Genomic DNA, 26,051 nt, shown 5'->3' with positions numbered 1-26,051 from the left:
CAATCAATCAATCAATCAATCAATCAATCAATCAATCAATCAATCAATCAATCAACAAACAAACAACGGAGACTTATGCTTTTGCCTTTGCTATCTTCCACGTTCTGTTTATTTCATGCAGGCATAGCTAAGACTACAAAACCTTTCTGCTTATACAGTATTTTCTATTTTATAAACCTATGCATTCTTCAGGTCCAGGTAGCTCTTTCTCATAGCATTAACTTTTCCCGGAAAATGTCTCCATCCCTCGCCCTTCGTTTTTACTTAGGCGTGATGATCACTTAATTGATCGAGGTCCTCTTCCGGGTGCAGCCTCCTTGAAGTTTTATCGATTTCACTTTCTAGTTAAACGCCAGTTATCCCTCTACAGATTGGCGTGCGTTGAAATGCGTTTATATCCCGGTTACAAGCCACTCGGATGCCAGAAGTTAAGAGGGAACGAGGAACTTCCCGTGCTGTGACGTACGTTGCCATGGTGACGTTCCAGCGGCGTCTAGTGCTGGGAGGGGGGAAGAGAGAAAATAGGGATGAAAACAAACATGGCGGAGAGCAGGACAGCAGAAACGGGTTAGTAATTGCTGTAGTTCCCTGGAGGAGGGGGACGAAATTTGACTGAATTGCATGGGGGTGGGGGGATGTCTTTGCGGAGAAAGGGAACAAAACATAAATGGGTGGGGAGGAGGAACGGCTTTCGGAATAGGTAGAAGGAATGTCAGTTCAGCTCTGCATGTTTTGGTAAGGAATGACCTCATATTCTGTGCAAAGAGTGTTACTTTAATCAAACAAGCGTTACTGTATATTTTGGGACACAAATAAAGCAATATAGGCCTCTTTAGCTTGGGTAGGGGGGAATCTTTATACTTCCAGGTGTATTAGTGTATATGGGTAGCTATAAAACCTCCCACAAAAGAAATGATGTTTTTAGGAGCAAGGGAGCTTTTTGAGGCCCATGGAAAAACTACAAATAAAAACAAGAAGTGGTATTTGAAAAATGAAGCTGACTGGGGTTTAAAATGAAAATGTCCCCTGAATATATTCATTAAAGGGGCTTAGATGTCTGAATGAAAAACATAACATAACCTAAGCAATATTGGAAAGGGGAAAAATGAGATGCCAGACTCCAAGGGACTGGAAAAGGCCAAAGATATTTGGCTTTAATACAAGGAGGTTGGTTACCTTGAAGTTAGAATCATAGACAGACAATTTGAGGGTCCCCAATTATTTCAGACAAAGGTCTTAATTACTGTTAATTAAGATCTTGCAGCAATTCTACTTTTTCTTTTTGGAAAGAAAAAAAGTCAGGAAAAGGTTTTTATAATTAAATACAAATTGTGGTGAAAGTTGAAAAATATGTACATTTCCACTTTGTATTAATTAGATCTGATGTAAGAAATATTTATCAATATCAATATTAGTCTTATTGTTTTAATGTAATTTCTTGTATTCACAGTGGACATAGAAATCAGCCTGGTCTAAAATGGAACAGCTGCTAAAATAGCTATGGTTTCAGGGGCTTTAAGCCTCATGTCAGCATCCCTTTTCCATTTGGTCATTATCTGATTACTACTTCTGTCATTTCACTTCCAATGGAATTATCATTCTATTCTGACATTCTATTCTGACATACACCTCCATTTTTGATATTACAGACCATATTGTTTCTTCTTTCTAGTTCTTCATCAAACAGTACTGTATGATGCTTACCTGTATTTAACTTCATCTTGGCTCACCTTAAACCACTGAAAAGAAGCAGGGGACATCATGAACTAATCAGTGCTTACTTCTAGTTGACCAACAGGAGAGTTAAAATCCCTCACTCTCCATGCACATAAAAGGGAAAGAAAATACCACTCTGTATATTTTATCTGATCTTCTGTAAAGAAAATCTGAGCAGTTGCTGTGAGGAAGGTTTCTAACCACAAAGTAGCCTTTCCTCTTATGTCTTTAACATTCTCTTCAAAACTGGGAGAGTTAAAGGAAAACATCCATTTTCCAACTAGGGTTGGGTTGTTGTTTTTTTGCAATACTGTACTTCATTTTGGTTGAGAGAAAGGAAGATATTTCTTCCTTTTCTAACAAATCTGTTGTTAGGAACCAGCCAACGAGGTGCAGAAATCAGAAGGTGGAATTTAAAACCACTGACAAAGATATTCCTGTCAATTATCTGGCAGAACTATGTTTTAAGAGAAAATGTCTTATAATAATGTCGTCTTATTCTAGTAATGTCACCAATTTCAGATATAGTGTAGTACATCTTTAATGCCCACATCTAAGATTTCCAAGCCATTCCTTTTCTTTTTCCTTTTCAGAGGTTTTGGTAAGTGGCTGGAAACTGAACCTTGACTTTCTGGTCTTTATTCTCTTGATTTTCTTCCCTATCTGAAGTATATTCTTGATTCATATGAGCCCTGGAGATATATAGGAGAGAGGTAGATGAGAGGAGAGTTGATGGATTTGGAACTTTACTGCTTGCAAATTATCCAAACTAATTTTTAAATAAAAAAAGTAAAATCAGGAAAGCAGAGAATTTTAATGAGCTTTTGACAGGTGAGATTCTAGTAGTGCCCATTGGCACTACATTGCTAATTAAGAATTAGGTTAGTGTTACTAAATGATCTGTAATATGGCCCTTACAAGAAACTTTGTAAGTTCATGTAATGGAGTGGATTGTTGTTGATACTTTTGCTTAAATCCATACAAACAGCACATTGTAAGATCCAAATTCAAGTGTTAATATAATAATTATAGAATTTACTAGGTTGTGTAGGATCTGGATTTCTAATGAAAGTCATCATGACACTATTTGTTTTCAGTATAGGTAGCTCAAACTTTAACAAAATGATTCCGAAAGGACTTATAAAAATGAGTGAAATGATAGTTTCTGAGTTCTGAAATATATCTCACAAGGAAAAGAGAATGGTAATATGAGGGGGGGAAACTCAGTTCCCTGTTCTGTAAAATTACAGTTTACATAATAACCAGCTGGGAGAAACAGTTCAGATTGAGAAAGGGCCCAAAGCAGCTGGTCTCTTAGCAGAAACAATGACATAGCACTGCTTTTATTCCTCTCAATTTGCTCTGCATCACTAGTAAATTATTATAATTTACTATTTTTACTAAGATAATTTGCTTCAAGTTATATATAAATCTCTTATTACAGAGAAGTCAGTTTTAACTAATAACACATTTTTATCATTTCTGAGCAATATTAATTTTAAACAATTTGAAACATTTTCAATATAAAAATATACATTGTTATGGTAATCCTTGTTATATTGTTATATAATTTATTATTAAATATTGGAACTTATAGAAAGCTAAATTTATTTCTAAACAACTAAACATTATCAACTTAATTCTAAACATGAATTTAATGGTTTTTTTGATAAGCATATATTTTTAAAGAATCCTTTTTGAAAGAACTGTAGAGAGGTAGTCCTTGAGTTACAATAAGGACCAGAATTTCCATTGTTAAGTGATGTTGTAAAGCACAATATCAAGTGACACAGTTGTTTAATGATGGCAATCTTGACTATGGCTATTAGAATTACACCAGTGGTTTGGTAAGGACCCATTTCAATCTAAGCTATTCATAGCTTGGTGCTTCCTTAAGGCAAGATATGGCTTCCTTTTCAGCTTCCTCCACCTGCCTATTTCTCCTCCATCTCTGTCATTTTGGCCATCGTCCTGCATTCTGCCCACCCTGCTAGCCAGCTGGTCTTCCCACCCTATGTTCCCTGCTTGCTCTATTGGCTTTGCCACCCTGTGCTCTGCTCACCCAGCTGGCCTTACTGGCTTGGGCTTGTCACCAATGAATCTTTGCCATCTTCAGCTGCTGCTGGGACACACCTGGCCTTGGTCTATGTGAGGCAGCTGTTGTTTGACTCGGCCTTCTTCCCAAGGCCACTCACACCATTCTCCAAATAGCATGCACTATTCTTCAGATAGATCTCACTATTCTTGCAATGCATTGGAAAGCCTTTCAAAGGTTTCTGAGGTCTTTTGAAGCATTGTAAGAACAGCACATGCAATTTGGAGAATGGCATGGGTAATGGGTCCAGTTGAGGCTGCTATAGTTCCCAGGCCGCTACTTCAGATTCTCCACATTGATATTGACAAGATTGCTTTCTTCAACAATCATCCCAAGTGCTAAGATAGTTCTGGAAGCCCTTTGGTGGATGTGCCTTATGAAGCATTATCTGGGAGTAAAATGCTGCCTGAATTATGGAACTGCTTCACAGAGTAATACAGCTGGTTCCCAGCCCAGTCTTGATTTAAATATCAAGTGAAGGAACGTTTATTCAACAATTTATTTTGATACAATTTAGAATTCTAAGTACATCCAATCAACCCATCTTGTACATTTCTGGAAGTGAGCATTGTGGGATTGTTTTGCTTTTTATGTGGCATTGTAGCTTAATTCTGTTTGTTGACGGAATTGTTGACTATCATTATATTATATACTTTTATCAAACTCTTTTTAATTATATTTTTTGTTTTATTTATTCGTATCCTGCTTTTATTATTTTTATGAATAAGTCAAGGCATATCTAGCACACTTCCTCCTATTTTCCCCACAACAACAAAACTTTGTGAGTTGGTGGTTGGGCCAAGAGAGAGTGACTGGCCCAAAGTTTTCCAGCTAACTTTCATGGCTAAAATAGAACATGAACTCACATTCTCCCGCTTTCTAGCCTGGGTCCTTAACCACTAGACCAAATTGATTTTTTCATATATTTTGTATTTTGTACATTGTTCTGAGATCATTCAACATAAAAATGTTATGTAATTAAACAATAATAATTAAACAATAATAGTTACATTCAGGTAAAACCAACTGTGTTTTAAGTATACCTATGATTCAACTAATAATGCCATCTCTTTTTTCCAAATACAAAACATGCCCAATGAGAATTACCAATGGATAGTCCTGCCTTGGCCATGAAAGCTAGCTAAGTAACATGGGCCAGTTACTCTTTGTCAACTAACCTGACAGGGTTATTGTATGGAAAATAAGAGGAAGAAGGTGGATGTATTTGCCCTCTTGAGTTATTTGTAACTCCCTTGAGTTATGTGTAAAAATAGCCCCTTTGCATTATTTGTAAAAGTAATAAAGGCAGGATACAAATAAATAAAATTAATGCTTTTAAACATCTTATTGGGAGTAATTTTCAGGTAAGTTTTTTTTTAAAAGAAGGCCTTGCCTGGGAGGCCCAAAGCACAATGTAGTTGTGGAGGGCTGGCTGGTATCACGAGAACTATCTCTCTTCCTCCATTAACAAATTTTAATAGTGATAAATTGCCTTCTTGGAAATTTTCTTCTCTGTTTGGAATTTTAATTTTTTTAAAAATGTAACTATAAATTAATTTTTACATTTTAATTTTATAAATTGTTTTATATGCCAATATTGTATTGTCCACCACCTGGAATCTCTCTTAGAAGGAGATGGGCGATCTGGAAATACGAAATATAAATAAGTCAGTCAGAGGGGAGTGTGGACCTTTTATGACCTGTAGACTTCAACTACCAGAATTCCTGATTACTGGTTCAGGAATTCTGGGAGTTGAAGTCCACAGGTTTTAAAAGGGCCATAGCTGTCCATAATTGTCCACTGTGTTTTACTACTTTTGCAAATCCTTAATAAAGAGAATAAACATCATTTTATTTTGTATTGAGTTTCCAATTATATCTCATTGGATTCCTTATTGTTATTCCAACAGGTAGCGACATAGAAATAGATGAGATAATTACAGGAAACTTAAGCAAATATACAGCTTTTCCACCAGGTTACTATGGACAGACAAAGAAAGGCCATCTTGTATTTGATGCCTGCTTTGAAAGCGGTAAGTGGATTACTAGTTATCAGATTAATTGGTGATAGCTGTTAGGTTTTAAATTTAGCTAAAGTATTTACTGTATAGTATTTATTTACTGTGTGTATCTTATAAGAAGTAAGTCCTATTGTTTAGCAGTGTGAATAAAATATATCTTTTTAAAATGAAAATTCTACATAGTGCTGCCATATTGCAAAAAAAAGAGAGCAATTCTTATAGAACTCTTTAGAAATATTGCAATTGATAATGGATGCAAATATTTTAATAAATTGTGTAAAATATATTTTAAAATGAATTCTGATGAACTATATTTATTTATAAGGCAATAGTTTCTTACTAATATGAATAGTAAAGGTCTTCGAGAAAGAGAAATGTGCATTCCTTAGATATATGGAATATGTTTTGAATATAAGGCATTTCATTAAAAAAATTGTTTAAATTCTCAATTCAGAACTCAGAAAAAAATACAAACCATTTTTATTATCAAACAATGCCTCTGAATCCCATTTGGAAGTTAGAGGCATATTTGAAACACAGATATTGTTCAAAGAGTTACTTATTTTCAGTATGCCAGCTTTTCATGTATTTATTTAAATCAGCAACAAAATTAAAGTGTAGTCTGGAGGGCACCAAGGGAGATATCTGTGGGCATACCTCCTGCAGCTACTTACATCTGCTGTAGTATTTAAAACTTATGGAGTTTATTTCAAGCAACTGCATAATTCATGTTTTTGGCTTCTATGGATTTCATATAAATAAGCAGTGAGGTGTTTGGGTGTGTGCACACTAATTTAATTTAATTTATTGTCTTTCTATGCCACCCAACTCCTGAGGGACTCTGGATGGCTTACAAAAGGATATAGAAAATACAGTGGTACCCCTACTTACGAACTTAATTCGTTCTGTGACCAGGTTCTTAAGTATAAAAGTTTGTAAGTAGAAGCAATTTTTCCCATAGGAATCAATGTAAAAGCAAATAATGCGTGCAAACCCATTAGGAAAGAAATAAAAGCTTGGAATTTGGGTGGGAGGAGGAGGAAGAAGAGGAGGAGGACAGTCGCTGCCCAGAGCGAAGGGAGCATTTCTTTGCTCTGGATGCTGGCAGAGGTTTATTCTCTCTCCAAGTGCACAGAGAAAGGAAAATGCTTCGTTCGCTCTGGACTGCCAAAGCCTCCTTAAGTGCCACTGAAAGGCTCCTCTGGCAGCCCCGAAAAGCCCGAGATGGCCGGGATTAAACGGGGAATGGCAGAAAACTGGCCGGGGCTTCGTGCTGCTCTCAAATTTCCTGGGAAATTTTTCTGGGGTCAGGTTCTTAAGTAGAAAATGGTTCTTAAGAAGAGGCAAAAAAATCTTGAACACCCGGTTCTTATCTAGAAAAGTTCTTAAGTAGAGGCGTTTTTAAGTAGAGGTACCACTGTATATTTAAAAACATCATAAAAGATTTAAAAACAGATTAAAAATCACGTACATACATATCATTCAGGCTGGATTTCACAATTGTGAGATCAACAGCTCCAATCCTGCTGGAAAAGCCAGGTCTTCAATGCTTTTCGGAAGGCCAATAGAGTGAGGGCAGTCCGGATCTCAGGGGGTACTTGTTTCCAGAGAGCCATGTTAACCACAGCAAAGGCCCGCCAGCTGACACTCTTTGGCTGATGGTACCTGGAAAAGACCAACTCTGTGGGATCTTACCAGTCACTGGGAACTATAATGTAGAAAGCGGTGTTGAAGATAACCTGGCCCTGAGCCATGTAGGGGCTAACAATAAATAATAATCCCTCTGATTAGTTTGAACAGTGTTGTATATAAACCTCTTGTCTTTTAATGGTACAGTCAAATTTTTAGTATTAATACTTCAAATATTTTTGGAGCCCAGCTCTCTGAAGGAAAGAAATATGTTAACTAATTCTAAATATATGTCATATTTTCTGTTATTTGAGGAAACACATAGAACACAAATTGTAAGATGTGTCAATGTGGGAAGCAAGGAATGGCATAGGGCAGTGATGGCGAACCTTTTTCGGTTTGCATGCCAAAGGGTATGTGTGTGCATGCTAGCACATGCACACATGCCCATATCTATGCCCTCACCCCACGCATGCATACAATACCCACTACTGCCCCCGCGCATGCGCACAGGTCTCACTGAATCCTGGGGATGGTGAAAAATGGCCAAATGGACTAAGCAGAAGTTCAGAAACAAACTTCCGGTTGGCCTGTTGGGCTGTTTTTTGCCAATCCCAAGTTTCAGGAGCTGACATTGAGTTCTTTGACTATGTCACAAAGGTGTTGGATCAAGGTGGTGCCGTGGATATTGCCTATCTGGACTTCAGCAAAGCCTTTGATACGGTTCCACATAAAGAGCTGATAGATAAATTAGTGAAGATTGGAATTAATCCCTGGATAGTTCAGTGGATTTCAAGCTGGCTGAAGCATAGACATCAGAGAGTTATTGTTAATGGCGAGTATTCTGAGCAGAGTCAGGTTACAAGCGGAGTGCCACAAGGGTCTGTTCTGGGTCCTATTCTTTTTAATATGTTTGTGAGTGACATAGGGGAAGGTTTGGTAGGGAAGGTTTGCCTATTTGCCGATGACTCTAAAGTGTGCAATAGGGTTGATATTCCTGGAGGGGTCTGTAATATGGTAAATGATTTAGCGTTACTAGATAAATGGTCAAAGCAATGGAAACTGCAGTTTAATGTTTCCAAATGTAAAATAATGCACTTGGGGAAAAGGAATCCTAAATCTGAGTATTGCATTGGCAGTTCTGTGTTAGCAAAAACTTCAGAAGAGAAGGATTTAGGGGTAGTGATTTCTGACAGTCTCAAAATGGGTGAACAGTGTGGTCGGGCGGTAGGAAAAGCAAGTAGGATGCTTGGCTGCATAGCTAGGGGTATAACAAGCAGGAAGAGGGAGATTGCGATCCCCTTATATAGAGCGCTGGTGAGACCACATTTGGAGTACTATGTTCAGTTCTGGAGACCTCACCTACAAAAAGATATTGACAAAATTGAACGGGTCCAAAGACGGGCTACAAGAATGGTGGAAGGTCTTAAGTATAAAACGTATCAGGAAAGACTGAATGAACTCAATCTGTATAGTCTGGAAGACAGAAGGAAAAGGGGGGACATGATCGAAACATTTAAATATGTTAAAGGGTTAAATAGGGTTCAGGAGGGAAGTGTTTTTAACAGGAAAGTGAACACAAGAACAAGGGGACGTAATCTGAAGTTAGTTGGGGGAAAGATCAAAGGCAACATGAGAAAATATTATTTTACTGAAAGAGTAGTAGATCCTTGGAACAAACTTCCAGCAGACGTGGTTGGGAAATCCACAGTAACTGAATTTAAACATGCCTGGGATAAACATATATCCATCCTAAGATAAAATACAGGAAATAGTAAAAGGGCAGACTAGATGGACCAAGAGGTCTTTTTCTGCCATCAGTCTTCTATGTTTCTATGTTTCTATGACATAGGGCAACGTCTCCTGTTCTCTGATATGCCACCTGTGGCACATGTGCCATAGGTTCACCATCACGGGCATAGGGCTTTCATGCCATCCGATTGATTGAAATAAGCAAAGTAGCCAGGAGTTGTAGTAGAGCTAAACCAATGTCTTAAAAGATGTAGCAGAGCTTAAAGCAGGAGTAGTGATAAGTGGGAAGGGGAGGGGGAATAGTTCTAAGCGTGTGTCAGCCTCCAGAGAATAAAAAATTATAAATGTCTACAAGGGACAGGAAATAAACCGAGCAGCATCAGGATACCCTGAAAGAAAGTATAAGGACATCATTACTGCAAAGGAACAAATTAGTTGCTATTGAATTCCAAGAGAAAGATAGCCAGGCCAGATGTCTACAGTATACTCAAAGTCTATTGCAACAAGCTTGGCACTGCTGTTAAAGAATTGCTCTTCATATGAAGATAAAACCCTTTATCTCTTTTTCAACGGAGTTAATTTCCTTGGGTGGCAGACAACATCCAAGTTAGAGTTTTCAGTTTTTCCCTTGTGTAATAACTTTTTATTAAGTTTTATTATACAGGCAACAGAGATTTTTATTCTCCCTTTCGGTAAAGACTTGGTTTGGCAAATTACTTTGTGAGAAAAGGGCTTCCAGCTCTGGCATAAATAATTCCTGATTTTCTGTTCTGCACCATCACTGATAAAATGAGCTTATATAAATGTATTAACCTGTATCTATAGAAGGGTTGAGATTTTGTGAGATTTTGTTAAAATTATCAGAAATAGTAGCTTTCAATGCCTTTTGAAAGGAACATATGTAATAATATTTTAAATAAATTAATATCAATACAACATCCTGAAATTTGATTCACTTATATAGATCATAAAGAGATTGAAACATATATGTCTCCCTATAATCCCTCAATAATTATATTTGCCATAGTTTCTGAGTTCTATTCTAATCCAGACACATTGATAGGAATTATAGAGTTGTTAATCTGTAACTAGGGAGATTAGGGACATGTATAGCAATGGGATATGGCATGCTGGGACCATGATCTTTGCAATAGAAACCACTGCAATAGAGACTAGATACCTACACTAGATTAGAATGATAAAACTTCAGATTAACAGATTAATGGGCAGTTTCTCTATCAAAGCTGGATGTTTGTTAAACGTGAGTGATATTTTATATGAGTATATTTGACATTTTATGCATATCTAATACAGGAGTTGGATTTTATGTATTTTGCTCAATATGTACATGCATAAAATGGTGAGGAAGAATTGGTCAACTGCATTCCGAGTCTAATTGAGATCTATTTCTCAATATTTGAATATTTGTAGTAGGGGCTACGACTTTCAAATAAAAATATTGCCAATTAACAACTGGAAGACATTTTAACCTCCCATATGTAAACTGTGTTTATATGTTCAAAATTTAAACTTAAAGCCATACAGGGTGCATTCCAAAAGTAATGCAATTTTTAAAAAAAGTAATTTATTGAACAGATTTGCACAAACACTTAAAATTCTTCAAAGTACTGTCCTTGGGCCTCTACAAATTTTTTCCAGCGACTCTGCCATGACCAGTACGGGCCCTGGAAGGCATCTTCGGGGACCTCTCCCAAGGTCTTTGACACGGCTGATTGGATCTCTTGTATGGACGAAAAACGGGTTCCTTTCAGGGCTGCCTTAATCCGAGGGAACAAAAATAAGTCTGCTGGGGCAACGTCAGGACTATAGGGGGGGGGCAGCGTTGGCACCTGGTATTTGGCCAGGAACTCGTGGATTCGTAGTGCGTTGTGGCAAGGCACATTGTTGTGATGGAGTTGCCAGGTAGTGGAGATGACTTTTCTCGTCCTTATGACCCTTTTTCGGAGTCTTTCCAGCACATCCACGTAGTAGACAGCATTAACTGTCCTTGAGGAACAAACTCCTTATGGACCACTCCTTTACGGCCAAAAAAACAATGAGCATTGTTTTCACTCTTGATTTGCTCATTCTTGCCATTTTGGGCTTGGGGGACTGGTTGGTGTGCCACTCAGAGCTTTGGCATTTTGTTTCTGGGTCGTATTCAATAACCCAGGTTTCATCACCAGTGATGATGTTGTCCAAATAATTAGGTTCAATTTCTATACATTGCAAAAGTTCACTTGAAATTTCTGATTCCATTATTTTCATGACATGGTCGGCACGCAGGGGTTTACAATAACTGACATCCTGTCACTTCCACAGCTTGGAGAGCACTGAGACCGGTTTTATAGCAAAGCTTAGTGTCCCCTCCCCCAACCTACTCCAAGTGCTTCGGTCCCACTATGACCAATAGGAGCGGTGCGGGAAATTCAATCGCATTACTTTTGTAACACACCCTGTATATCAGGTTTTATTAAATTATACACTGTATACCAAAAGATGATCAGAACTCAAATTTTCAGAAATTTAAATCTTCCCCACAAGAACATTACTGCTTTCCTTTTTCAGTGATCAATTTTGGATGTATCAAAGCCCATGGCAAAATGTCTATATGTAGCTTTATCATTTAGAAATTGTCTTTCACCTTCCTCACAGTTTCGGTCACTTTTAATTTTCATGTATTTTTTATATAGATCCTGACTTTTTTGGTGGTATGAGGGAAAACAGAAAGAGAATATTTTGTAGATAATCCTTAGCAGTGCTAGGATAGCAGCATTCAAAGCATACACAACTACATATATTTGATTTCTAATCTATTATGGCTTTAGAGCTTGCATAAATTATTATGCTCCCATTGATTTTAATAAGGTAATTTATCACACAGATTTTTTTCTACTTTCAGGTCCGTTACATTAAGTCCTTATCAAATAAAATTAAGCTTATTCAATGACATATATAATGGGATTGGTGGGGGTTTGGTGGGGGGAGCGGTTGGCTCCTTTGCTTGTTCTCAGCAACTACAATTGAAATCCTCATGTGTTGCATTCCCGTAGCACAACTTCTCTGGTCTTCCTAATATTGTGAAGTACTTCAGTAGAGAGCAAGATTCATCCAAAGTTTCTTTTAACAGATAAAAAGTGACAGAAATCCAATTTATTTAGTAGGTTGCCAAGGTGGAGACATTCTGTCTATTACTTGTGACCTCTGTGTAAACGAGTGACCGGGGGAGGCTGTTCTCTTAACGATAAATGAAGAATGTCATACCACTGAAGATGTTAGGATGGTCAATGTGTGAACGTAACTCAGTTTTTGGACATACCATTATACCACCTTTCAGTTCTTTCTCCCTCCTTAGTATCTGAAGATTCTAGCACCCCTATTTCCTGCTCTGAATCTCTGTTGGTTGAATCAAAGTAATAAAAATAAATGATAGTATTTTTTTCATCATATTTATATAGCTGCCCATTTCACAAATCATGACTATTATATTCTACTCTGGGAAGTCTACAATAAGTAAAAACAACTAATAAAGTATTCTACTATTTTAAAAATCAATGTTACTATTAACAGACTAGCAGAAAAGTTTTGATATTATAGACAATGCAGCCATGTCACTAATTTCCAATCTACATGTTCTATCCTTTAGTTTGAATCATCAAATATGGAGACTAATAGCATGATGTTTTACTGAGTGGCAATTGAAAGTTTGTTTCCTAAGTCTTTCTAAAATAACAAATCATATTCATATGTTTTCCTCATTTATTACTTTTATTATATTTTTTAACAATGACATTTAGAAACACTCTAAAGCTTTCAAATTTTATAAAAGGTGAAGTCACTCTAAGTGGAGCTCAACCTTTGATGATTATGTCCATCTGATTTTCTTGGCAGTATTGGGGAAGTACTTTTGGCAAGAAAAAATAAAGGGGTTTTGTTGAATTTGCAGCAAAGCAAAGATTTATTTAGTCCAAGATTTGATTTCCTGCAGGTCCCATCTTGATGTATCCAGGAAGCCAATAAACAGGATATGAAGGCTGTAGCTTAGCAATGTTTTAAAATAACTGTTAAATGGTATACAGCTTCTTGGTCTTATTCAATACTCAAAGTCATAGAATTATGCAAATAAATATAACTTTATCAGAATTTTTAAATTCTGTTGGATTATGCAATTTACACCTACCGTATATACTCGAGTATAAGCCGAGTTTTTCAGCCCAAAAAATGGGCTGAAAAACACAGCCTCGGCTTATACTCGGGTCATTGACAAAGTCACCACACGAGGGCACCATTGCTTGAGCCAGAGCGAGGAGGCACCAGCTTTTGTCCCCTCTCGCACGCCGTAGTTCCTCTCCCTAGCTCAAGCAAAGAAGGCAGCCATTTGCTCCAACCGAGAGGGGAAAAAAGCAATGGTGAGTAACTATTCCTTGCTCTCTCTGCATTGCCCTTAGTCGGATTAAAAAGGCCCCCTGCTGTCAGATTCTCCTCCCCCTCCTTTGAAAGGATTTAAACTGTTTAAAAAATGGTATTTTGTGGTAGTTGCTGTCCTTGCTTGGATAGGATCTAATAATGTATTATGAGGCAGAGCTAGACAGGAATTCTTTTTCTATCTGTCTATCTTTCTATCTATCTATTTTTCTATCTATCTATTTTTCTATCTATCTATCTATCTATCTATCTGTATCTATTTCTATCTATCTATCTATCTATCTATCTATCTATCTATCTATTTTTCTATCTGTCTGTCTGTCTATCTATCTTTCTATCTATATCTATCTGTATCTATCTATATCTATCTATCATCTATCTATCTATCTATCTATCTATCTATCTATCTATCTATTTCTATCTATCTATTTTTCTATCTTTCTATCTATCTATTTTTCTATCTATCTATCTATCTATCTGTATCTATTTCTATCTATCTATCTATCTATCTATCTATCTATTTTTCTATCTGTCTGTCTGTCTGTCTATCTATCTATCTTTCTATCTATATCTATCTATCTATCTGTATCTATTTCTATCTATCTATCTATCTATCTATCTATCTATCTATCTATCTATCTATCTATCTATCTATCTATCTATTTTTCTGTCTGTCTGTCTGTCTATCTATCTTTCTATCTATATCTATCTATCTATCTATCTATCTATCTATCTATCTATCTATCTATCTATCTATCTATCTATCTATCTATCTATTTGGTTTTCTATGCTGATAACCTCACAGCAGCTAATGCTGAAGCTCTTCTTTGGATACACTTATTTATTTATTTGTTTGTTTGTTTATTTATTTAATTGGATTTGTATGCAATCCCTCTCCAAGGACTCAGGGTGGCTCACAGCATATATAAAAACAGAACAATAATGTAAATCCAATTAATGATGAGAAGGAATCCAGTTTTGAAGGATTTTAACTCTTAGGTTTTAGCTTTGTTCCTGATCGAGCTACTTTTTTTACTTTTTAATTTATTGTTAATATTGTTAATTTGTTTACCCTCTTTTAAATTTACAGAGCTAGTTTACTGGTTTTCTTTAAAATAAATATTCTAAAACATGTCTCAATTAATGTAATTTTATTGTTTTCCATTTTTATAAGTTACCAGTAGCCACTGCATTTTCTAACCTCGGCTTATACTCGGGTCAATACGTTTTCCCAGTTTTTGTGGCAAAAATTGGTGCCTCGGCTTATACTCGGGTCGGCTTATACTCGAGTATATACGGTATATTAAAAAATATTAGGTAACTGATTCTAGAATTGTCCAAATGAATCCTATCTCTATTTTATTTATTCTCTTTTGCACTATGTACCATTTCTAATCACCCATAACAGGGTTGCCTAGTATTCAGGGAATATTTTGGAAGATTCTTGGCTGAAAGGAAATAAGGTGAGACATGGATTCAATTCACTGTATGATATTTAAAATAAAAACATGGTCCAAATTCTAACAGTGTTATTTTCAAGTCTCATTGTTTTCAGTTCAGAGACATATTTGAATATTTCTAACTGAAATTAATATAGTCTTTTTTCATTAGCATAATAATTATATCTACACAGCTACAGTATCTGGTAAAACTATATTGTGTGCTTCAGGGATTTTTGCCATTTACCACTGTAAATGGTTATTGGAGTCAATACCACGTTGTGACTCATTGCAAGGTACTTTAAGTTGCTAACCCCAAACTTTCCTAATCTAGATGCTACAATTAATTATTATGACCACAGTTTCGATCAGTCAAGCAAGAATCAAAATCGAATGGCCAAGGGTAAAAATCCAGGCAAACTTACTAAACAAAAGTATGCCCAAAATTTGGGAAAGCTATAGCAAAACATTTAGCATTGACAATCACAGTTCAGAAAATTGAGCAGTAAGAAACAGATCCTAGCATATCAAACAAATCAAAATGCTAGATTGTCACAGAAGGTGTTCCAAAGTTTAATGACTCTCAGTCAGAAGCATTTACAATAGTTTCTTTTTTTTCATTTTATTAAAACATTTTTTATTTATAATACAATTAAAAATGTGACATACACACAACAATACAACACAATGCACATGGAAAAAGGTAAGAGAACTCCGGACGCCTCCAATGTGAAAGTTTCCCCTCTGCATCCTTGCCACTCATTCTGGCTGCTCCCGCCCATTCCCCTCTGTGTCCCTGCTGTTCGTTCTAGCTTCCGCCACCCGTTCCCCTCTGCGTCCCCGCTGCCTGGTCTATTTTCCCCCTACCTTTACTGCTGCTTTCTTTTTCTTTTTCTTTTTCTTTTTCTTTTTCTTTTTCTTTCTCTTCTTCTTCTTCTTCTTCTTCTTCTTCTTCTTCCTCCTCCTCCTCTTCCTCTTCCTCTTCTCCTCCTCCTCCTCCTCCTCCTCCTCACAGTTCATTTCTACTTCCAGTTTATAGTTCATTCTCCTATCCCACACCCACAAGTTCATCACATGGACCACTAATCTTCTGCTATGGGTGCTGACAAAAGATGACCTTGAAAACTCTAAAAGGAATTTATTTTGTCTACCTTTAACTCCTCATTCAACTGTCCCTCCCAACTCCTCACATCAAGAAACATTCCAAAAGAACATGCCTTATTTTATAAACAATTAAGTTTAGTTATGCGCAAATTGAGAAACAGATAGGGCACAAGTACTCATTTGTAATGGAAAAGTGTCTTGGATTGGTTTCATTGGAGTTGTAGCTGTAGCTGTAGCTGTAGCCGTAGCTGATAAACTACTACAGAAGATGGATAGTGTACAGGATTTTTGTGAGGTTACAGTCTTTTTTCAATTTATTTTTCATTTTGATTGGTGTGGTTTATGTAATCTTTGTTATTTATTTTTTTAGTAAATATAATGACATTTCTAAATTAAATAAATATGAACTATAAGTATTGAGATTTATATTTATCCTTTTCTATAATCATTTACCATGTAAAGTTTAAGTTTAATGTAAATAGTAATTTATTATCCAGGCTTATATATATTGACCCTGAGTAATGATGTGCCAGAATTCTGAAATACCATGAAACACATGTAAAATAATTTTCAATGTAAAACTGTTACTTAGAAAGAACAGTTGTATTTTAACATCCTGTGCTTCAAGAACTACTAAGTTCAATATTCAAATGTAAAATATTCTGATTTTGCATGTCCTCTTTCTGCATTGATTCGTGGTTTATGAAATCTACATATATTTTACAACCTCAAAAGTGATTACCGTACATAATAATAAGATGGAAGCTAATGTATAAACTAATCTGTAAAACTAAATATTGTTTTGCAAAAATTCTCCTTCGTAAAAGAAAATTTCCTGAGATCAAAGAAATAGAAAGCAATGTTATATACAGTGATCCCCCGAGTTTCGCGATCTCGATCTTTGCGAAACGCTATATCGTGATTTTTCCACCCGATGACGTCACTCCCTTCCTTTCTCATCTTTCTTTCTCTCTCTCTCTATCTTGCTTCTTCCTCTCTCACACTCTCTTCCTCCCTCTCTCATCTCTTTCTTTCCTTCTCTCTCTTTCTCTATCTCTTCCCCTCTTGCTCTCGAGCGGCAAGCGAGCGGCCGGGCAGGCGGGTGAACGGGCAAGCGAGCGGCCGGGCGGGCGGGTGAACGGGCAAGCGAGCAGCCGGGTGGGCGGGTGAACGGGCAAGCGGAGCGGGCGGGCGGGTGAACGGGCAAGCGAGCGGCCGGGCGGGCGGGTGAACGGGCAAGCGAGCGGCCGGGCGGGCGGGTGAACGGGCAAGCGAGCAGCCGGGTGGGCGGGTGAACGGGCAAGCGGAGCGGGCGAGCGGGTGAACGGGCAAGCGAGCGGCCGGCCGGGCGGGTGAACGGGCAAGCGAGCAGCCGGGCGGGCAGGCGAACGGGCAAGCGGAGCGGCCAGGCGGGCGGGTGAACGGGCAAGCGAGCAGCCGGGCGGGCGGGTGAACGGGCAAGCGGCAAGCGATCTTGGGGTTTCCCCTTTGCCTGGGCGGCGGGAAGACCCAGGGAAGGTTCCTTCGGCCACCCAACAGCTGATCTGCTCCGCAGCGCGGCAGCAGCGAGGAGCCGAAGATGGGGTTTCCCCGTTGCCTGGGCAATGGGGAAACCCCATCTTCGGCTCCTCGCTGCTGCCGCGCTGCGGAGCAGATCAGCTGTTGGGCGGCCGAAGGAACCTTCCCTGGGTCTTCCCCGCCGCCCACACGCAAACTCCACCATCTGCGCATGTGCGGCCATGGAAAAAGGGGCGCGCATGCGCAGATGGTGTTTTTACTTCCGCACCACTACATCCCGAAAAATCGATTATCGCGAGGGGTCTTGGAACGGAACCCTCGCGATAATCGGGGGATCACTGTATACCCTATAATAGTGATGGCGACCCTATGGCACGGGTGCCACAGGTGGCACGCAGAGCCATATCTGCTGGCACACAAGCCATTGTCATAGCTCAACTCCAACGTGCATGTGTGTGCTGGCCAGCTGATTTTTGGCTCACACAGAGGCTCGGGGAGGGCATTTCTGGCTTCCAGGGAGCCTCTGGGGTATGGGGGAGGGCATTTTTACCCTCTCCCAGCTCCAGGGAAGACTATGGAACCTGGGGAGGGCAAATAATGAGCCTACTGGGTCAACCAGAAGTTGGGAAACAGGCTATTTCCAGATTCCAGAGGGCTTCCTGGAGGGCAGGTTCAATACCCTTCCCAGGTATTGAATTATGGTTATGGGCACTCGAGCATGCACAATAGTGTGCGTGCACGCTCTTTCGGCAACCAAGGTAAAAAAGGTTCGCCATCACTGCCCTATAATTTATGTTGTAGTTTAGTGTCTGTAGTTTATGACTATTGATGGTTGGTGTGATTGTTTATGGGATAAAATTATATTGTTCTGTGTTTTTCATTGGCTGTGTGGAAATACAATATAAATATAAAAGCTGAAGTTATTGTATCTGGAATGGTGCAGTTATATAAACAATGGATTTAGGATTATAATAGTTTATAATAGTTTATAGGCTTTTGTTCGATTACCACTTTCATTTATTTATGCTTTGTGCATGCCTCTGACCTGTGTCATCCCACTGGCACATTAGAGGAATGTTATCACCTTACTGGTGAAAGAGATGAAAAATATGCCCCTTAACCAACAAAGTGTGACTTCCTCCAAATTACCGTATATACTCGAGTATAAGTCGCTCCGACTATAAGTCGAGGTGCCTACTTTTGCCACAAAAACTGGGAAAATTTATAAACCCCTGTATAAGTCGAGGGTGGAAATTGCAGCGGCTACTGGTAACTTATAAAAATGGAAACCAATAAAATTACATCAATTGAGGCATCAGTAGATTAAATATTTTAGAATATTTATTTCAAAGAAAGCCAGTAAACTAGCTCTGTAAGTTTAAAAGAGGGTAAACAGGTATATATCCCCCAAGGCAGGTATAGGCAAAAAAAATGCAAGTACCTAGGTACTTACCTTAATCCCCTGCTCCTGCTGGTTTGGGTTAGGGTTAGGATACTTGACCTCTCCTTGCCTCAAAGAGATACAATTTCCCTCTATATTTACAATTACTGAACATCCAAAATATACTTAATTCTATGTATATATGCCATATGTGTAAATAAATATTACACACAGGCACACAAAAATATACTGTACATTATCTACTATATAAACTGTATGTGTATATACAGAGAGAGAAAGAGAGAGAGCTCTTGTAAAATTATATATGGTACATTCAACCTCACTGTAATAGGAAAACAAACCCAGAGTCCACTTTCTGCCACACAGTTAACCATAACTAGAACATTACACATGTCTTCAGATGTACCGGTACTTCCCTAGCTTGCACATCACTGTTAGAGCTAGGAAATGTCATGGATTGAGTAAAATGTGGTGATTTTCACTTAACAATGCTTTTGCTTAACAACAAATTTTGAGCTCAATTGTGGTCATAGGTCTCTGTCTGTCTGTCTGTCTGTCTGTCTGTCTTCCTTTCCTGTCTGTCTGCGCCCCCTTCTGTCCCCTCCCCGGGTAAATTACAGAGTCAATACTGTATTGTTTTTTTATTTAAGGTTACAAAGCAAATGAAGAATCATTTTGAGTATTCTTTAAAATTTCTTCAGTGAGATCCATAGCTAATTCACCTGGCAAAAATTTTTATTGTTGACATTAGGCACAGCCAGAGAGATGTCTTAAAAGGCAAACAAACTGTCAAAAAAGTATGTTTTTTAAAAATATAATATTTTGGTTGTTGAATTTAATTCTGCCTTGGCGCGGGGCAGCCCCCGCAGATGGGTGGCTGGCAAGGACCACGCATTCCCATCTTTGTGTCCGCTGGGGTTAAAGGAAAGTTTAGGGACCCCCGCCCCTTGGAGAAATGCCTCGTTGGTGACATTCTGAGCGTTTTTGCCTCCCCACTCCAAAACCCCCACTTCTCGGCAGCTTGCCGAGGCTGAGAGGAGAGTGATTTTAAAAGGCACTCTCAGCTTGGGGTTTTCTCCCCGCTGAAATGTTGCTCGCCCGCCGCCCTCAACACCCGCTTTGTCCTCGACCCGGCAGAAGAAAACCGCGTCCTTTCCTGTTGCTCTCTTCCCGAGAGGTGGGGTGAGGGGGTGTTGAGAAGACAAGCAAGAATCCACCCCCACACACACACACATCGGCTTTTCCCCCCCTCTAGCGCGGCATTGGAGTGTTTGGCTGGCTCCTTTTCTTGCGGGGAGAGGGGGAAAAAGCTGGGGGGGGTGGATTCTTGCTTCTATCTTCTCGCCACCCCCCCCCCCACACACACCTCACCGGCTTAGGAATGTCCTTGCCTCCCACAGCCACTTCCCCACGCGCTTCGGATGTGCCTGTCTTTCCTACAGCGAAGACAGGCGGCACCTTCCCGAAGGGCTCAGCTAAGCGGGTGGGGGAAGGGCTGGCCATTTGCCGCCTCTCTCCGCTGTAGGAGGGGCAGGCGCAAGCAAAGCAACGTTCCAAAGCGGTCTCCGGGAAGCGACCGAGGGAAAGGCAATCGTCTACCTTTCCTTCAGCTCAAAAGAGAAGGCAAATGCCCTGCCTTCCCCCAGCCGGTTAACCGAGCGCTTCAAGTTAACCGGCTGGGGGAAGGCGGGGCATTTGCCTCCTCTTTCGGGCTGAAGGAAAGGCAGACGATTGCCTTTCCCTCGGTCGCTTCCCGGAGACCGCTTTGGGACATCGCTTTGGGAGAGGGGGCAACTCCTCCCAGTTTAAGAAGCAAGAATCCCTCCCCCAGCGAAACGGCTTTTTTCTTGTTTAGCGCGGCGTTCGAGTGGTTGGCAGGTTCCTTTGCTTGCACGCAAGAGCCAACCACTCGAACGCCGCGCTAAACAAGAAAAAAGCCGTTTGGCTAGGGGGGAGGGATTCTTGCTTCTTAACTGGGAGCAGTTGCCCCCTCTCCCAAAGCGATGTCCCAAAGCGGTCTCCGGGAAGCGACCGAGGGAAAGGCAATCGTCTGCCTTTCCTTCAGCCCGAAAGAGGAGGCAAATGCCCCGCCTTCCCCCAGCCGGTTAACTTGAAGCGCTCGGTTAACCGGCTGGGGGAAGGCAGGGCATTTGCCTCCTCTTTTGAGCTGAAGGAAAGGCAGACGATTGCCTTTCCCTCGGTCGCTTCCCGGAGACCGCTTTGGGACATCGCTTTGGGAGAGGGGGCAACTGCTCCCGGTTTAAGAAGCAAGAATTCCCCCCCCCAGCCAAACGGCTTTTTTCTTTTTAGCGTGGCGTTCGAGTGGTTGGCAGGTTCCTTTGCTTGCACGCAAGAGCCAACCACTCGAACGCCGCGCTAGACAAGAAAAAAGCCGTTTGGCTGGGGGGGGGGAATTCTTGCTTCTTAACCGGGCAGTTGCCCCCTCTCCCAGAGCGATATCTTTAGCGGTCTCCAGGAAGCGGCTTAGGGAAAGACAGCCGTCTGCCTTTGCTTCAGCTCCAAAGAAGTTCTGGGAGAGGGGGCAACTGCCCGGTTAAGAAGCAAGAATCTACCCCCTAGCCAAACGGCTTTTTTCTTGTTTAGCGTGGCGTTCGAGTGGTTGGCTCTTGCGTGCAAGCAAAGGAACCTGCCAACCACTTGAACGCCGCGCTAAACAAGAAAAAAGCCGTTTGGCTAGGTGGATTCTTGCTTCTTGACCGGGCAGTTGCCGCTTCTTTCTAGCTGAAGCAAAGGCAGACGGCTGTCTTTCCCTCAGCCGCTTGCGCCCTCTTGTGGTGACATGTCAGTCACCCGAGTATAAGTCGAGGTCGGGTTTTTCAGCCCATTTTTGGGCTAAAAAAACCCGACTTATATTCGAGTATATACGGGTAATCAGCTTTTCAGTTAGCAGATGTTTTGTATAAGTGTACAGGCTTAGAAACACTTGTTTCTTGACCTTAAAAATAATTTGATGTTTTGGATAATAACTGTATTTCTGCTTTTTCTATGAAGTAAGCTATACAATAATTCAGATTTAAGATTTCTTCTTTTGGCATCTTGAGTGAAACTTATCTCTATAAGATTTCAAATAAAACCTTACATGATACAATGATATGTAGGAATGACCTTGAGGGACAGAAGAAAGAGATGCTGCATATCAAACCCCACCCCCATGCTTAACAATCAGAGGAAAAAAATAACTTAGGAATGACCCATCCAAATTGGTCAGGCTGATAAAAATGATGACCGGGAGATTTGAGACTTGCAACGTTGTGTTAATTTAGTCTTAAAATAAAATAGAATTAGCTCATCTGGTCATGTTTCCTGCCTGGTTTACCTGGGAAATCTGATATATGTTCATAGGGACGGTGGGGAGGAGGAAATGGTATGTAGTAAGAATATCAATTGTCATCATATTTTATTTTTCAGTATTTTATTTTTCGACATTTAGCCACAAAAAACAAAATGCACAGGTACAGTATATATGGTACCTTATGCAATAGTAGTAACTGTGAGAGGGATCTTGGAGTCCTAATGGACAATAATTTAAATACGAGGCAGCAATGTGCTGCAGCTGCCAAAATCCCCAATTCAACATAATTCTAGGCTGCATAAATAGAGAGAGAGATAAAATCAAGATCACATGAAATTATAATACCACTGTATAATATCTTGGTAAGCCCATACTTGGAATACTGCCTCTGGTTTTGGATGCCATGATGTAAGAAATTTGTTGAGTCTCTAGAAAGTGTACAGAGAAGAGCAACAAAGATTATTAGGGGACTGGAAGTTAAAACATATAAAGAGGGATTGAAGGAACTGGGTGTGTCTAGTTTGATGTAAAGAAGGACTGGGGGTAACATGATAGCACTTTGCAATGTCTAAGGGGCTGCCACAAAGAAGAGGGAGTCAAATTGTTCTTCAAAGCACCTGAGGGCAGGACAAGAAGCAATGGATGGAAACTAATCAAGGAGAGAAGCAACCTAGAACTAAGAAGAAATTTCCTGACAGAACAATTAATGAGTGGAACAACTTGCCTGCAGAAGTTGTGAATGCTCCGACACCGGAAGTTTTTAAGAAGAGATTAGACAACAATTTGTCTGAAATGATATAGTGTTTCCTACCTAAGCGGATTTGAAGACTTCCAAGATCCCTTCCAACTCTGTTATTCTATTATATTAAAGTATTCAAACTATAATAAATTGTGTTCTCAAATAGAATGAGTTTCTACTGGATAGCCTTTTCTATATATACATATAATAATTCGATCTTTAAGTGACACGTGTACTAGTATTTTATATATTGACAAAAAGATACAATATTAAAGCCAACGCAAATAATAATTGAGAGTGAGCTTAATTATTATAAATACAATAAATATGCCTAGAAAATGCATATAGTCCTCACTTATTGACTGAAGTTGAGACCATTACAAAGTGAAGTAATGCACAGTAATAAACTGAAACATGATTTATGAAATTAGTTCCAGGTGTGCTCAGTAAGTGTATCACCATGGTCATTGAGTATAATAATAATAATAATAATAATAATAATAATAATAATAGTAATAATAATTTATTGGATTTGTATGCCGCCCCTCTCCGCAGACTCGGGGCGGCTAACAACAATAATAAACACAACATGTACAATCCAAAAATAAAAAACAACTAAAAACCCCTATTATAAAACCAAACATACACACAAACATACCATGCATAACTTGTAATGGCCTAGGGGGAAGAGCTATCTCAACTCCCCCATGCCTGGCGGTATAAATGAGTCTTGAGTAGTTTACGAAAGACAGAGGGTGGGGGCAGTTCTAATCTCTGGGGGGAGTTGGTTCCAGAGGGCCGGGGCCGCCACAGAGAAGGCTCTTCCCCTGGGGCCCGCCAAATGACATTGTTTAGTCGACGGGACCTGGAGAAGGCCAACTCCATGGGACCTTATCGGTCGCTGGGATTCGTGCGGTAGCAGGCGGTTCCGGAGGTAATCTGGTCCATTGCCATGTAGGGCTTTAAAGGTCATGACCAACACTTTGAATTGTGACCGGAAACTGATCAGCAGCCAATGCAAGCCATGGAGTGTTGAAGAAACGTGGGCGAATCTTGGAAGCCCCACGATGGCTCTCGCAGCTGCGTTCTGCATGATCTGAAGTTTCCGAACACTTTTCAGAGGTAGCCCCATGTAGAGAGCGTTGCAGTAATCGAACCTCGAGGTGATGAGGGCATGAATGACTGTGAGCAATGACTCCCTGTCCAAATAGGGCCGCAACTGGTGCACCAGGCGAACCTGGGCAAACGCCCTCCTCGCCACAGCTGAAAGATGATGTTCCAATGTCAGCCATAATGTCATATGGCTGCTTCTTATGACTTTCTGCTAGCCTCCCCATTGACTTCGTTTGTTATAAGTCAGCTGCGAAGATTGAAAATAGTGGTCTTGCAACCCTGGGATCCTGTAACTGTTTAAATGTGCACCTGTTGCTAAGCGCTGAAATTGCTCTCATGTGACCATACGGATGCTGTAATGACCACATGTTTGAGAACTGGTTAGAAATCTCCTTTTTTAATGGTGTTTGTTGAAAAAAAGAGTTAATAAGCAAGGAGTACCTGCATAGGCAATGATAATGTCATTTTTTAATTAAGTACTATTAAGGGATTTATTAGTGATTCATTGTCAGAGAAATTAATTAAAACTAGAGAAATTATATCTCTACTTTGATAAAGTAATAAAAATAAAATTTCAAATTTGGATTTGACTATTAAAGTGTAACTATCACACTTTAATCTTAATATATCTCTAAGTATTTTGAAGAAATCTTTATGAAATCTCAACAGTTTTATGCTTTGCCTACAGGTAGTCCCTGACTTAGAACCATTCATTTAGTGACCATTTGAAGGTACAATAGCACTGATAAAAAGTGACTTATGACCATTTTTCATACTAATGACCATTGTAGCATCCCCATGTTCACACGATTAAAAAGTCAGATGCTTGGTAACTGATGTACTCTATTTTTTGGACTATAAGGTTAGTTGGGGGAATGATCAGAAGCAAAGTGAGAAAATATTATTTTACTGAAAGAGTAGTAGATGCTTGGGACAAACTTCCAGAGATGTGGTTGGTAAATCCATAGTAACTGAATTTAAACTTGCCCGGGATAAATATATATCCATCCTAAGATAAAATACAGGAAATAGTATAAGGGCAGACAGATGGACCATGAAGTCTTTTTCTGTCATCAATCTTCCATGTTTCTATGTTTCTATAATACGTACCTATGTTTTAGAGGAGGAAAACAACAAAAACATATTCTGAACCAATCATATAAAGTCAACCACAGTATTTAGAATCATCATTGTCATTAAAAAATAAAGAGAAACTTTAAGGTTTAAGCACTCTTCTAATTTTTTAGAAACCTCAAGAACTCATCATCACTGGTGTCAGAATTTAGAAAGCTCAGTTGCTCACAATCACTCATATCATTTTGCTACTTTCATATATGATATCATCATCAGTTCCATCTAAAGCATTGCTAATGCCACATTTTTTTGAATGATCATGCAACGATTTTGTCCTTTACTGAGTGCCATGATATTTTCACCATTCACAAACGTAAGTGATAGTGGACCTCATTCATCCATTAGGTGTCAGATCATGATTACCAGCAGCAATCCATTTAGTCCACTCTTCTCGCATATAGACTTTAAATCATTGATGAGGTTGCAACTGGCTGGTGAGACCCCCGGAATTACAGCTAGATGAGTTTCACTTGTTTGAATCTTTTGTTTGTAGTTTCGCTAATATGGTACTCTAAACTGGTTGAGCATCAACAAAGCAGGTTTTTTCAGAAGACTTCCAGGATGTCTGGACCACACTTTTTCAACCCATACTCTAATCTCCTTCAGTTTTCGTCCATCCAACAACACCTTTTGGAATCAATTCTTTTGGAA

General features: G+C 39.4%; 1 protein-coding gene across 2 annotated transcripts in view; it reads left to right on the top strand.

Moving 5' to 3' along the window:
• The first annotated feature begins 442 nt into the window (after nt 1-442).
• BEND5 (BEN domain containing 5) overlaps nt 443-26,051 on the top strand; it is a 1,001,406-nt gene continuing 975,797 nt past the window's right edge. The window contains exons 1-2 of one of the 2 annotated variants that reach the window (XM_070745887.1): nt 443-567; nt 5,722-5,844. In XM_070745887.1, coding sequence (XP_070601988.1) covers nt 528-567; nt 5,722-5,844 — 163 coding nt within the window. In that variant the 5' untranslated portion in view covers nt 443-527. The remainder of the gene's footprint in view (nt 568-5,721; nt 5,845-26,051) is intronic. The other variant, XM_070745885.1, reaches the window with a different exon arrangement.

Source organism: Erythrolamprus reginae, chromosome 3, assembly GCF_031021105.1.
Source record: "Erythrolamprus reginae isolate rEryReg1 chromosome 3, rEryReg1.hap1, whole genome shotgun sequence".
NCBI classification, from domain to species: Eukaryota; Metazoa; Chordata; class Lepidosauria; order Squamata; family Dipsadidae; genus Erythrolamprus; species Erythrolamprus reginae.
Note: the sequence above shows the minus strand (reverse complement) of the source record. Positions and strands in the feature narration are given on the sequence as shown.